This window comes from Otolemur garnettii, unplaced genomic scaffold (assembly GCF_000181295.1).
Source record: "Otolemur garnettii isolate 467f Iridium unplaced genomic scaffold, OtoGar3 scaffold00032, whole genome shotgun sequence".
NCBI lineage: Eukaryota > Metazoa > Chordata > Mammalia > Primates > Galagidae > Otolemur > Otolemur garnettii.
The window spans coordinates 12,409,225-12,424,276 of NW_003852427.1; the positions used below are offsets into that span (position 1 = coordinate 12,409,225).

The 15,052-nt window shown below is 43.0% G+C and overlaps 1 protein-coding gene and 1 long non-coding RNA gene across 2 annotated transcripts in view; one reads left to right on the forward strand and one right to left on the reverse strand.

The window, feature by feature from the left end:
• Positions 1-4,891, forward strand: part of LOC111725153 — a 14,000-nt gene extending 9,109 nt beyond the window's left edge. The window contains exon 3 of the long non-coding RNA XR_002773289.1: positions 4,881-4,891. This is a non-coding gene — a long non-coding RNA (uncharacterized LOC111725153). The remainder of the gene's footprint in view (positions 1-4,880) is intronic.
• Positions 1-14,108, reverse strand: part of PCOLCE2 (procollagen C-endopeptidase enhancer 2) — a 64,464-nt gene extending 50,356 nt beyond the window's left edge. Inside the window, exons 1-2 of the mRNA XM_003789460.2 lie at positions 13,794-14,108; positions 12,699-12,807 (exon numbers count right to left, since the gene is read on the reverse strand). Of these exons, the coding sequence (XP_003789508.1) occupies positions 12,699-12,807; positions 13,794-13,876 (192 nt within the window). The 5' untranslated portion in view covers positions 13,877-14,108. The remainder of the gene's footprint in view (positions 1-12,698; positions 12,808-13,793) is intronic.
• Positions 14,109-15,052: the final 944 nt, after the last annotated feature.

Sequence of the window (15,052 nt, forward strand, 5' to 3'; positions counted from 1 at the left end):
TGGCTGATGCCCTTAGGCTACAGGTGCTAAGCCTAAATAACTTTTTTAAACCATATATGTATGTATCTTCAAACAATACATGTTTAGCCATTAAAGAACAGTGGTTCAAGTTTCTAACAGTTGATGACTGTGCTACCATCCTTGTCAAAATACCAGTTGTTCTGGTGCATGTCTGGGGACATCTACAGGGGCCCACAAAGCAGGCTGGCTTACTCATGAGTGTTCACAATGTCTTTCCTCTCCTACTTCTGCAAAATAGTTTGGCAGTTCCTCAAAAAGCTAAACATAGAATTAGCACATGACCCAGCAATTCCACTCCTGGAAATGTACCCAAAAGAATGAAAGTACCAATGTTCACAACAGCATTATTCAAAACATTAAAAAAAAAATACTCAAAATAACCAAAAGGTAGAAACAAACCATCAACAGAAGAAAGTATAAACAAAATATCCCTGCTGATGGAAGTGTCTTGCAAGTCCCCTGGATGGACTCACGCAGAGGATGTCTCTGTTTCCAGGGTGCTATTTCCTGATGTTCCCTCCACCCCATAAATGTTGCAGGGAGTTGTGAATGGGTGTGATGAACACAGCTTCCTCCCAGCTCTGCACCACACTGTGTCATCTGGAACCCAGGGCAACATTAGTCACAAAAACAGACCTGTCAGTTATTCCCTGTCCACATCCACAAAACGTTTCTCAAAAGTCAAACACCAAAACAAAACAAAAAGCAAAGAAGCAAACCAAACCTACCACCCTCAACAGAGGAGGTAACATTGATCCATGGCCAGGGCCTTTCCATTCATAAATATCCGGGAGACACTGTGTATTCTACTCATAATGGACGAGAAGCCTCAGAAATGTTATTTGCTGCCACAATGTAAATCCTCTGAATCCTCTGCACTCAGAGCAGTGGAGACCTCATAGTTTCTCTAAGAAACATCAGTGGATAGATGCTTTGCCTCATCTAGTCACAACTGAAATGTCACCTCATCAGTGTCACTCGTTTACGTCACCTTATTTTATTGTCTTCATGGTACTTATTCCCACCCTCCCTATTTTAGTGTTTGTCTCCAACTTCTAGAAGGTAACCGTCATGAGTGGAGGGACCTTCACTATTGTATCCCCAGAATATAAAACAGGGCCCAATGCACAATAAATGTTCAATAAATATTTCATGAATGAACAATAATTATTGTTTGAGTATTTAGCATGTGGTAGGCACTATTCTTAAAGCCATACATGTAATAACTAATTCCCAAAGAAATCCTCTGAAGTAGGGAGTATTATTATCCATATTTTATAGATGAAGAAACTGAGGGACAGGGAGATTAAGTAACAAGCCCAAAGTCATCAGCTAGTAAGTAATCATCTTGGTAAGCTACTGCCACAGAACAAACCATCCCAAAACCTAGTGGCTTAAAACAACAGTGAACTCTTTTTTCTTATGGTTCTATGGGTCACTGGTCTTGTCTGCATGTTTCTGACTTGAATTACTATGAATCACACAATTACTACGAGTGAGCAGCTTGGGCTTGAGTCTTCTGAAGGCTTAACTGGACAGGCCTTTCACAATGACTTCTGCACTCACTTGTGTGGCACCTTAGCTACAAAGACTGGAGCACCCAGGGGCTGTCTGAGCAGTTTTCTCTCTCTGCACAAGTAGGCTGGGCTTTCTCAGAGCACAGTGTCCTGTACGGCATCTAGCTTTCCCCTGAGTGCTTGTTCTAAGAGACTAAGGCAGAAGCTGAGAGACTTCTTATAACCTCACTCCAGAAGTCACACAGTGTCACCTCTCCCCCTCCTGTTTCATGAGCCAGCTCAGATTCAGTAATGGGGAATACTAGGAGGGGTGGAGACTGGCAGGTCTTCTTTGGAGACTCATCATCACAACAGTGGAGCTGGTATTTGAACCTAGGCAGTCTGGCTCCAGAAACTACGCTCTTAGTAACTTCACTCTTAGTAACTTCATTCTTAACCACTATATCCTGATGTGTGTCTGTTAGGAATAAATAAATAAATTCCTTCTATAATTTGTATAATTAGAGGAGTCTATTCTGATGACTTGAAACTTCAAAGTCTCTATCTCTAAAGACGTTTTTTAAACAGAGAATTACTGTATTTGCAATTTTCTGACAACCCTTCTAAACACCTTGAAACACTAGTTTCAAAAGTCAAGGACACAGATTTGATGCTGGGATGGGATGTGGCTGGTTGAAGTACGGAGGGTTTGGAAGTATTACTGTGGACAAAGTCCATGGTCTTATGAAAGATCATATTTTAAATGAAGAAAGGACATAGTGAGCAGGAATGGGTATTTCCAAAGGGAACTCGCCATGCCCCAAAGGGATTACCATCCAGCTTGCAACAAGTTGGCCTGTAGACAAGTTCTACACAAACACCACCCTTTTATGCCTTATTACAGCCTTGGAAGAGAAGTTAAAAAAAAAAATAACATCACCACCATTTATAGAGCGTCTGCTTGTGCCAAGTACTGTGCCAAGGGCTTTTCATCTCCTGTCTCCTTCAGTCCTCACATCAACCTTACAAGGCAGTCTTGACCTTTAGATATCTAGGATACCAACTTCAGAAAGTTCCAAAAACTTCATTACATACCTGCGAACATGAATGTCTGAACTGAATATCTGAATCCACGTCAGTGTGACTCTCCAATGCCCATTATTCCTGTCCCTAAGCAATGCCACATGTGTGAACTACCACCAAGCTTCCTGTGTGCCACTGTTATTTGTGTCTGGGACAGCCCACCTAGTGAGAGCCTCCTTACATCCCCCAGCCCCATTTTGCAGTGTGATGTTCCAACCACTGCAGTCTCTGTGCCCAGCCAGCCCCTGATCTCTGGCAGGCATTTTACAAACTGTTTTAATGAACTAGCGAATTACAATGGCTTCAGAGGAGCTCAGTTGTATCCCAGGGATTTCAGAAGGTCTGTGCCAAGCAATCAAAGCCCTGTCATAAATTTCCAGGAGCACCTGGGAGCAGTGAAGTTGTCCCTGCGTACCCTGTGCCTCTTTCCTTGTCAGTCTGGTCCTTGTAACAGCCCATCTCTTTGACTAACTGGTCTTTCCCTCCCTCTCATTTTGGAAAACACTATTTTATTATATTCTATGCAGTGCTCAGGAGTGTCTTGGGGGGTGAGGTGGTAAAATAAAAGTGATGCTTAGTGGCAGGGCTTGTCCTCTGGGCAGCTTTAATTCCAACTCCCCATGTCTCTGTGGGCGTTTGACTTATTTTGGGATGTTTATATTGGTTTTCCAAAGACTTGCCACACTGACTCTCATAACCTAACAAATAACGTATCAGAAGAAAACACTTCCCTTCTCTCAAGTTCCTAGATCAGTGGTTCTCAACTTTCCTAATGACGCGACCCTTTAATACGGTTCCTCATGTTGTGGTGACCCCCAACTATAAAAGTATTTTCGTTGCTACTTCATAACTGCAATTTTGCTACTGTTAGGAATCGTAATGTAAATATCTGATATGCAGGATGTATTTAGACCACCCCTGTGAAAGGGTCATTCGACCCCCAAAGGGGTCACAACCCACAGGTTGAGAACCCCTGTCCTACAGTAAGAAACTCAAGAGTACCGAAAAGGGCTATTGCCACTGTTGATAAAGCTCTAAATTATAAGCTGCAGCTGTGTAAGCTGAGGCAGTGATTACATCTTTTGTAGGATCAAAGACCAACAATCTCTACCTATAACATTTCTCTGTGCAAGGAACATGGGACAGCAGCTATCCACAGGCGTACTTTCCCAACTCTAAGTGAAACAGTGTGTATGTGGGGGGAGAAATTCTTAGAATTAAGAGCCTTCTAAATATTCCCCTGGTCTCCAACATTAAGCAACCAGCAAATGAGACCATTCCCTTTTTTACGGTCAATACCTGACAGATTTTAAGGAATTTGCAAATTTATGGTACAATTCTCATTTGCCCACAATTTCACATCATAAATTGAACTCTGGAAGTGGGCAGGAGAATGTAAAAGTAATTTCATCAGTCCTTTACATAATACATTGTAAAAAATCCTTTCTAGGTGTTGGATCTCCATTAAGCTTCTCAATTTACAATGCTTTAAAAATATATTATCTTTGTATTCTATTATTATAGTCATATTTCAGGAAAGAATGACGTTGTTGGTCATGACTATATTAATAAAGTGTATCCCTTTTTAAAAAATTCTTATTCGTTCTCATTTTCTTCTCTATTCACTAAGCCCTTTCTCAGGCCTCGGCCTGAATACACCACTCAAAACACAAGCAGTATAAATAAGCACATTTATAAAACATCAAGTTTTCAATCAATAAAAACACACTCAACTTCCATGTGAAAAGTAAAGTAGGCTCGGCGCCTGTGGCTCAAGTGGCTAAGGCGCCAGCCACATACACCTAAGGTGGTGGGTTCGAATCCAGCCCGGGCCCGCCAAACAATAATGACAGCTGCAACCAAAAAATAGCCGGGCGTTGTGGTGGGCGCCTGTGGTCCCAGCTACTTGAAAGGCTGAGGCAGGAGACTCACTTAAGTCCAGGAGTTGGAGGTTGCTGTGAGCTGTGATGCCATAGCACTCTACCCGGGGGGACAGCTTAAGGCTCTGTCTCAAAAAAAAAAAAAGAAAAGTAAAGTAAAGTAAGGTGGCTGGTGCCTGTGGCTCAAAGGAGTAGGGCGCTGGCCCCATATGCTGGAGGTGGCAGGTTCAAACCCAGCTCCCAGCCAAAAACTGCACACACACAAAAAAAGTAAAGTAAAGCAAAATAAAAACAAGCAACAGAAGCCCTCAAAAGCAAGCAGAAAATGAAGCAAATTTAGAAAAATTAGATAGAGGCCCTAGTAGGAAAATGTCCCCTAGAGTACTCGCTTACATATTAGGGTTTACATTTGCCTTGTTTCCCAGGATTTAAGGCAGCAAGAAAAGCTTTTAAATTCTTCTAGCATCTTATCAACTGAAACCTACCTAATTAGATCAGTCACATATCATAATAATCATGAAGTTTCTGAATTATACTCTCTTATTAAAAAACAAACAAAAAATACTACGCTCTTATCCCATTCATAGAATGATCTTGGATATGCAGACATTCTATGTAAATTATACTCATTTTTACTATCTTTAAAAGTAAATAGTATCAACTCAATCATTGGGTTAAATTACTATTCAGGCAGCTGAAATAATGAGCCTAGTACAACAAATTCATATGTACATTTAAAAAGAAAATCCCATGGTTAAGAGTGAAATTTAAGTCTTTATATAATTCCAAATCCAGCATACAGTTGAAAGCCAGGAAATATGTGTTTAAGGCCAAAATTCCATTCCCCTATCTGTCCTGCTGTGGTTATGCCAGGCAAATAATAGTTATAGTAATTTTAGAACCACTTGCTATACCCTTAAGTATAATTAAGCAACTTAAACGTTGAGTTCCTGCCTAAATTCACTATTTGCTTTCTCAAATTATATCCTGGCACTAATCTTACTAGAACATCACTCTATGTCTCAATTTTCACATAACCCCATCCCCACCATGGCTGATTTTCTTCTCATGAAGCCATCTAGAAGTTATTGAGAAGACATAAATCCTAGTCACGTTTTTAATTTATACTTCTTGAAGCTAAATGTGAATACCATTTAAATTGAATCAGGCTTCTGGAGGACGGATTCATTCTGATGATTTTAACATACATAAGTTACAAAATTGCCCTTAAAGCAATGGTATAGGAGTCCCTTTATATATCGTTTGTTTGGCATATTTGGAATTGTTAAGGCACACGTTAAATAGCCTTGTGAAGTCAAATAAAGCCTCATAAAGGATAAAGTAACCATGTCTCAGTCTTAGAGTAGTACACATTTAAAATAAATTATAACAACTTTTATTCTTTGCATGGGGCAATAATTTTCATCTCTAATAATCTAAGATCTTCATTAGTTTTTAAAAGTGAAAACCAGCCTTATTACCACTACTTAAAACTACTTACAGTGACCATCGTAATGCACACACATAACTGTTACTGATTTTCTCGTCTAACTGCTCCCTACCAGATTATAAACTCCCTGAGGACAGAAACTATGCCTTGTCTTAGGGGCCCAATCCAATGCCTACTACATAGCAGGAGCTCAATAAATGTTGGTGAATGTTTATTATTTGATAATAAGTGCATAAGAGTGTAACTCTATTGCTGAGTCTGCAAACATTGTGCTAGTCTTTCTATACCATTTATAGATGTGATGATATTAGGTAAAGTACAAAATCTTTAGGTCTCAGCTTCCCCACTTACAATAAGGGCATACTAATGTCCATATCATCAATCTCATAGAATTAGATGCAAATGAAATAAAATCATTCAGTATATTTGAAGGTATGCTAAAAACCATATATGGTGTTATTATTTTGGTTTTATGATTTCTGTAACCAGCATAGAGTCATGTATCACATGATGATGGAGAGATGGATATACACTCTAACAAATGCTTTTGGAACTGATTTCATCACTGTGCAAACACAGAGTGCACTTACACAAGCGCAGATAGATGACACAGCCTAAACACACCTGGGCTATGAGGTATATACAGCCTGTTGCTCCTAAGCTACAAACCCATAGAGCACGTTACTGTACTGAACACCACAGGCCACTGTAACACAATTGTAAATATTTGTGTATCTAAACAGAGAAAAGGTACAGTAAAAATATGATAACAGGTGAGTCATTATGAAAGTTTTGAGATACACAAAAATCAAGAAAAAAAATCAAATCAAAAAATCATAAAATCCATGCAGACAAAAATACAAATGTAGCCCTCCCGGCAAGAATGAGGAGCCAAGGAAGTTGAAACTTGCACGGGTGAATCAGAAAGGATGCTGCTATTGGCTGTAGTTCTTGAAAGTGAAATAATAAACCATACACAGTCTGTCTCAAAAATTCCATAGTGACTCACTAAAGTCTTGTGGGACACTGTTGTGTATGCTGTCACCCTTGACCAAAACATCGTTATACAACACGTAACATGACTGTATCTTCCAACTGGATAGAAAAAATAGGTAGTTATCAAAATGATAATATAATACATGCATTACCTGGAGAATCCAAAGCTCTTTCTACATGAGATAACCTATGCTTTTTTTTTTTTTTTTACTTCTCCACGAAGTAGCTAAATAAAGAAAAAATTGCCACATACTTACAGTTTAAATGGGACTGACTCAAACCATAGCTAAAACCTCCTCCCATTTCTGGCAAAGGTCTGTGACTCTCTGATTCTCCCATGTTATTTACTTCACAGTTAAAAAGATTAAAAGTTGTGGCATGGCGACTGTAGCATAATGGTTACCACGCCAGCCACATACACTAAGGTAGGTGGGTTCAAATCCAGCCTGGGTTAGCTAAGCAACAATGACAACTGCAAAAAGAAAATAGCTGGGTGTTGTGGCGGGTGTCTGTAGTCCCAGTTACTTGGGAGGCTGAGGCAAGAGAATCGCTTAAGCCCAAGAGTTTGAGGTTGCTGTGAGCTGTGACGCCACAGCACTCGACTGATAGTGACATAGTGAGACTTTGTCTCAAAAAGAAAAAAGATTAAAAGTTGCTTTCTAGGTAGACCCCCATACTGAATTATAAACTGCTCAAATGTTTGCTGAAGTCAGATTCATGCTGAAAATAATAAGTGAATCCTTAAACTGGCTTTAAAATATTTGGGGGGAAATAAAGCAGGGATTATAAATAATAAATTAAAAATCTTAGAATTTCAGTAATCATTTATAACAGCAGGACCACATATATGGATTACATCATTTAAAAAACTAATTTGTAAATTATTCCCAGCTTTAAATCTAAGAACAAAATCTTTTTCATTGATATTTTCACTCCAATTGCTATTTCGGTTAGATAATAACAGCAAATGCCTTACCCATTCAGATGCGATATTGGGTTTTAAGTTTGGGAACCAATTTTGAACAATTCTTACATGCATGTTCAAGGAAAGTTTCCAGAAGGTTCGAGGCTTTAAGTTTCCTCTAATTTGCAGTTGCTATACCAAAAGTTCATCTGGTTCCACTTAGTCAACCGTATCAAATGTTGCCCAACTCACACTCTGAATGGGGTTCCTTTCACAAGGTAGTCTTCTGCTATTAGTGCCTATTTTTTATTTTTAAAAAAATATCTATACCAAATGATCAATAGGTAGCTCTAATTCTATTCTGGGAATTATAAAATGAACAAAGTTATAGGTAAAAATGTCAAGGAACAAGACTATTGGTGATCTGCCAAGTTCATAAAGAATTATCACAAAACTCTTAATGGCAAGGAGATCTTTATGTGAGGGGTGACTGTGGAGCAAGAATGCCAGGTGCCCGGTGGGCTTTATCTCACTTCCCACTCAGGGCATTGGGAGCACATCCTAGCAGGCAGCTCCCCATGCTTGCATCGCCTGTGAAGTCATCTGCACGTGCCCAGCACCAGGCCTAGAGGGCTCTCCTAAACGTTTCTCGCCTGTGGAGCAGTGAACCACAGAACCCTGGCTATCTTCTTGTTCACAATGGTCCACTCTCTTTTACTTCCTTTAAAAATCTCACAGATCTTACTGTCTCTGGAACACAAACTTGTCTTACAGGAGAACCACTGTGACAGAGGGGTCCAAGTGCTCAGATGTCAAAATCTGGGGTTTCATTTATTGCTACAGGGTATGGTACAGGTGAATCTACGGGGTTCTCATTCTTAAGTCATTAGGGAGACTTTTGCCTCACCTCAATCCTATTGTTCTTCTGAGCCTGCTTAGAAGACCAGTCACCATTTTCCAAAGTATTGTATACACTGTAGCTGTCAATTCACACTCAGCATCCCCATATGTGAGGACTACGGTATTTTATGCAGATACACCCTAGGTACAGTCCCCAAAATCAACTCCCCTAGGAATGTAAGAAACCCTCAACCCCATCATGGATTACAAAATATTTTGTTTTGTAACACCCAAATTCTCTGATTTCCTCTCTAGCTATATGTTGTTGAGAACATATTCTGCAAAATTAACTAGTAAAACCTAAAACTAGTTGAGGCCACTAAGAGCTGGTGCCCAGAAAGAAGCTGACTCAAGAGGCTTGAGTTCCAACTCAAGAGAACAAGGATGAACTTCCCTATTCGTGAAGCAGAAATACAACTAAGCAGCACAGAGCACCTTTGTTGGAGACCTATCTTTACATCAGGACAATTAAAATAAAGATCATCTAGAACAGCATTTTCCAAAAGAACTTTTGCCATGATGGAAATATTCTTATTATAATATCTACTGTCCAGTATGGAAGCCACTATCCACGTGTCGCTACTGGGCACTGGAAATGTGGCTAGTATGACTGAGGAAAAAGTATGACTTTTGAGACAAGGTCTTGCTTTATTGCCCAGGCTAGAGTCACAATCACACCTCATTCCAGTGTTGAATTCCTGGGCTCAAGTGATCCTTGTGCCTCGGCCTCTCGAGTAGCTGCAATCCTAAGTGTGAGCCACCACGCCGCACCCATAATTTAAATTTTAACAGCCAATGTAGACAGAGTGTTGGACTGTGTAGCTAAGAAATTGCTATACGAATTTTAAAGTACTATAATATAAAGATGAATCTAAATTCTAACCTGCAGGCTGTGCTTCCAAACCAGAAAGTCTAATGTGATTGGCTAGAAAGTCTGGCTGTGACAACTGGCATGCACCTTTCTTAAAGCAGCCAAACATTAAAATCAGACTTTTCTCCCTTCTCCCATTGGTAATATACAGTTTAACAGTTGCAAATCCACGGGGGGCTGGTATTTGACTGAATGAAAAGGCGGAAAGCCACCTTGCTGGGACACATCTCCATTTTGGAAGAAGGAAATGGGAGACAGGTGACTTTCCAGCTGCAGGAACTGAAGTTTGAGGGTCACTCTGAGACTCTCCTATCTCCAGCAAGTGGTCTGCATAATGTTTTAATAAAACTGATATTGAACCATCCAAGGGGAACGCTATGCTTGGTTTACTGCAGGAGCTGGAAGATGGACCAGATCCACCAGCTTTGGCAAGGCCTTGGACAGATGGCCTCAGATGAGGCCACAGGAGAGCATGTCTCCTGGGACAGCCAGGAGCAACTGGCCTTTCAGTGCATGCTACTACCCCCTGACTGCAGGCAGAACTGCTGAGCAAAGACGTGAGGCAGACGACATTTCTTCATCTTCTCTGTTACCACCTTTGTCTACTCCACCTTCTTTCTCACAGATATCGCAGTAGTTTCCTAACTGGTCTCCCTGTTTCCATTCTTTTCCTTTTTTTTTTTTTTTTTTGGAGACAGAGCCTCAAGCTGTCCCCTGGGTAGAGTGCTGTGGCATCACAGCTCACAGCAACCTCCAACTCCTGGGCTCAAACGAGTTTCGTGCCTCAGCCTCCCAAGTAGCTGGGACCACAGACGCCCGCCACAACGCCAGCTATTTTTTGGTTGCAGCTGTCATTGTTGTTTGGTGGCCTGGGCTGGATTCGAACCAGATATGTGTATGTGGTGTATGTGGCTGGTGCCTTAGCCACTTAAGCCACAGACGCTGAGCCCCTGTTTCCAGTCTCAACTCCCTATGGTTCACCTGTCCACACAGCAGCCAGAGGGATTTTTTTTTAATTAAATCATAGCTGTGTACCTTAATGCAATCATGGGATACAATGTGCTGGTTTTATATACAATTTGAAATATTTTCATCAGACTGGTTGACATAGCTTTCAGAGGGACTTTTTAAAATCAGGTAATCTCATTCCTCTGCTTAAGATCCTCCAGTGGCTTCCTACTCAAACTTAAAACTCCTCACCATAGCCTAGCAGGGGTGTCCAACCTTTTTTCCCCCCTGCTATATGTTAGGGAAAAAAGAGTTGTTGGACCAAACTGATGAGCAAAAGGAAGGTCCATGCATACTTTTTGCAATACTAGACACCACAGTAAGCAAAGGAGGCCTCAAATAATCTGCATGCAGCCTGCAGGCTGTAGGCTGGACATCCTGGCTGCTCATCTTTTTTACTTCTCCCAGTGTCCCCTGGTTCCTTCTGCTCCAGACACACTGACCTCCTTGCTTTGTTCTTCAGATAAATCAAGCTTCCTCCCCGCCTCCAGCAGTGAGTTGAAAGAGTTTCTATATACTATCTCATTTGGTTTTTACAGTCATCCTGAGGTTTAAAGAAAGTAAATCCTGGTCACACAGCTTATGAAAGATGAAATGAGAATTTGAATCCAGGGAAGTCTGCCGAGCTCACAGGCTTTACTTTTATGTTACACCCAGACGGATTATCCCTTGTACAACTCCCCTCTGCACGCACAGCGGAAGAATGAGGCCATCAGGCTTCTCCGACGCCCACACCAACACCACCCCATACCCAAACACCGTGAATTTCTACATGGTAGGCACATCATGCCGCTCAGCCATTGATTTTCTTGGATCGTTTTAAACTTACAGCCATTTAATCACAATTAAACACACAATTATGATAAGAAAGCCAAAATACTTTTATGTTTCTTCTGGAGCCTTAATTCAACATTTGTGCTAATATCAGTATTTCAGAGCTATTTTCTATGGGTTCTTCTCTCCTGGTCCCACATTCTGCAATAAGATAATGAAATCTGTACCAGTTAATGAGATGGTAGATATTTCACAGGAAGGCATCAGGGCCTATGAGAGCTGAGCTTTACATAATGTAGGAGGACGTCTCATATCTGCCTGCCAAATGCTTGGTGGGAATGCCTCATTGTAAAGTAGGTTTTACTTTGCATAGAGGTGAGTTTACCAACTTTCTGATCAAGTCAATTTCTACAATGGTTCAGGTCCCAGCTTCCCCATCTATAAAATGGGGATAATAATACTTGCTCACAGAGCAGTTTTGAGATTCAGTGTGACTGTGCTTGTTAACTACTCGGCATAGCAAGTGCTAGTTCGCATAGTCAGAGGTAGCTAGTTTTAAAAGGTCATAATCTATGGGTGGTACAAGCTCTCAGTGAAGCAATGCGTTCAGTTACCAAACAACTTCCCAACAACAAAAAAACGAAGATAAGAGTCAGGGAGTGCTACACGGACTGGAAAGATGACTCATTCCAGCTGACTGTAAATCCAGGCTTTTTTCTTTTAAACTAGTCATCTCTAAATCCAGCTTCTTATCTTGACTTCAGCATAATCTGTGCCCTTACTAACCAGCATGGGCATTTTATTGGGCCTGGCTGGCTACCCCTTCCTCATTATTTTTCCCTATCCTTGAGAGGTAGTTTCAACCCAGGAACCTTAAGTAGGGTATTTTTTTCTTTTTATTTTCCTAATGGGTGTAGAGCAGTCCAAGCTCTACCTTTGATCTTATTTCCCACTGGGAATTTATGAAGGCACAAACAACAAATAACTTCTAAAGTTTATTACAACAGGCCTTTGACTGAAAAACAGCCTTAATATGATCTGTAAAACTCAACTGAGTCTGGGTGGTTTTTAGAAACACATCTGCTTTAAGAATTTATCCCCTCAAGCATTGTCTTGTGCCCTTTCTAGTTGTTAATGCAGGACATGATGGGATCTATTGATGCAAATCTTCCAAATAGTTGAGGTAAATCCAACATTTCACTATGTCAGGCATTTGCCTCTAACCCAAATCCTGACACCAGAGGGAAAAGGCAGCAGCCTTCCACTGTTTCCAACACCCACTTCCAGGAGAATACCTTTTGAAAAAAATGCTTACTGTGATTTTCCAAGTACATTTGCTATTTGGAGGGTACACTCCAGGAAAACCTTCGCTGCCAATAAATCCAGACTCTCCAGTAAAAATGCCGCCACATGTGAAAACAGGTCTGGGAAAATAAAAGAGGAAAAGATACTTAATCTGAAACGTGGTCTAACAATCTAATGTGAATTCCGGAAGGTGCAGTGTATTCATGTGGCTAAAACTCAATGCTGGTTAGTGTTGGCACCATGTAAAGGACTTCAAAACTTGCTAGCTCTTGGATATTTAAACCACAGCCTGATAAAGCATTCACTCCAGCTGCCATCTGTCTCCATCATAATAACATATAATGAAGTCCTCAGCTGAGTGGTAAACACTTGTAGGAAAATGGTAAATAGAGCAATTTAACTGGGGGAAGAGTGGGAGAGAAGGTTAAGAGCCAGGCTGAGGGAGGTGCATGGTTTTTAAGATAGACAAGCAATTAGTTAGTATCAAAAAGTTTTAAGTTCCTAGATTTGGAGAGAGGCCCAGTTCTCCTCCCGTTTTCTGAAAATCATTGACCCTTGGCAGAGCCTTCTACTGAAAAGGGAGCTGACGTTGATGCCGGTGGAAGAGGTGCTGCCAAAGTTTGCCATCGGGCAGGTCCCACAGCCCCGCTCCCGAGCCATCCAGAGGTTGGCGAAGAGTTAACTTTCCGGAGCGTCTCCCGGGGCGCCGCGCGCCTGGGGTTTTCTCCTGGTTCAAGTCTCTGGGCACTGCCTCTCCCGGGAGGAAAGCAGCGGTTAACCAAAGTCCACATATTTGGGCCCCTGTGCCTGCCTCGGCCCCAAAAACGTTTAGGGAGAGGAGACGCACGTCAGATTAAGGCCCCGCCACGTGGTGACCTGCAGGCGGGTCTGGGGGCGCAGGAGGGAGCCCCGCGGGCAGTTGCGGTTTTGAGGTCCTGGGCGGACCCCCGAGGGGTGGAGGGTCGCCTCTGCCCCGGGGCGAGCGCGGGGTGGGGCAGGGCAGCGCTGGACCACCCTGGAGCCCCGGGGCGCTGAGTAAAGCAGCGGGCTGGCTGTAGGGGTAGGGGGAGGCAGGGTAGGGGGAGTCCAGGCAGGGTCGCGTTACCTCTCCGGGGACTGCTGCCGCGAGAGCGGGGTGGCGGCGGCCAGCAGCAGGCAGAGCCGGGCCCAGGCGTCCGCGCCCCCCATGGCCGGTGTAGACGCGCGCCGCGCACACTGCGCCTCGCCCCGCCCGGCTCACGCACCGACTCCCGGCGCAGAAACGCGGCTCCCGCGCCGGCCGCGCCCCTCTCCGGACACCCGGCTCTCCCGCACGCGCCGCCGCGGGGCAGCCCAGGTAGCCGGCTGTGCGCGGCGGGCGGGGCGGGGGCGCCTTTAAAGGCGATTACGGTGCAGTCTGACTCGACGCCTCGTTTCCCCAGAGGAGTTGCTCTGGCAGCCACAGGCCACTGCTGAATATCCCGTTTGTTCTCGGCGGCAGGAGGGGCGGCTCCGAGGCCAGGGCCGCCTCCTCTCCTGGGGCGGGCGGGCGTCTCCTCCCTGCACCCCGGTACCCGCCGCCCCTCTCGCGTCCCGCCCGCGGAGGCCGCGGGCAGCAGGGTGGGCCCGAGCCCGCTGCTCTGTGGTCCCGAGCGGGCCGCGCTGCGGGCTCCGCGGGCGATGCTCGGCACCGCTGCTGGGTTTGCTCGGGGAGTGTTTTTCCCAGTTGCCTCTAAATAAAAAGTATTGGCGCTTGCTAGTTGCTGGAAAACTTGAAGTTCTTTATTTGTCTCCTTCCAACACCCAGGATCCAAGGAAAGAAAGAAAGTAGAAGAGGAATTCTGTCTCTTAACTCCTGCTCTCATTCCCTTCTACACACACACACAGAGTTCTGTTTTTTACTGGTGTGTGAAAATGAAATCACAAGGAAGAGGGTATCTGTGCCGGGATTTAAACCTGGGTTCCCAGGCGAGCGATTCGTGTGTGAATTGTCATTAAGTGTCACATAGTGAGGACAGAACCAGATCATCACATCTCATCATCCCGTGTTCCGTTCCGAAAATGCTGTTTCTCTGCTGGCCTCTCTTTGTTCTTAGACGACCTTTTCCAACAATTTCTTTCTGACAGCTTACGATTGACAGAGCATTTGTTTTTCTAAGAGGAACAATTCTAGCCTTTGTGGAATCAAAGTTTCCTTTTGCTTCATTTATAGAAAAATAACTTTAAACATGTATTTTATTAACTGCTTCCCAATAACCAGGGATTAATAAAAGAATAACAAGAACAGAATGGGTTCATTGAGATTGTCGGTAACCACACCACCCATGGGAGACGTAATGTAATTTTGATGCCTCGTTTCTGTTGTTCCTTCTAAATTATTTTCAC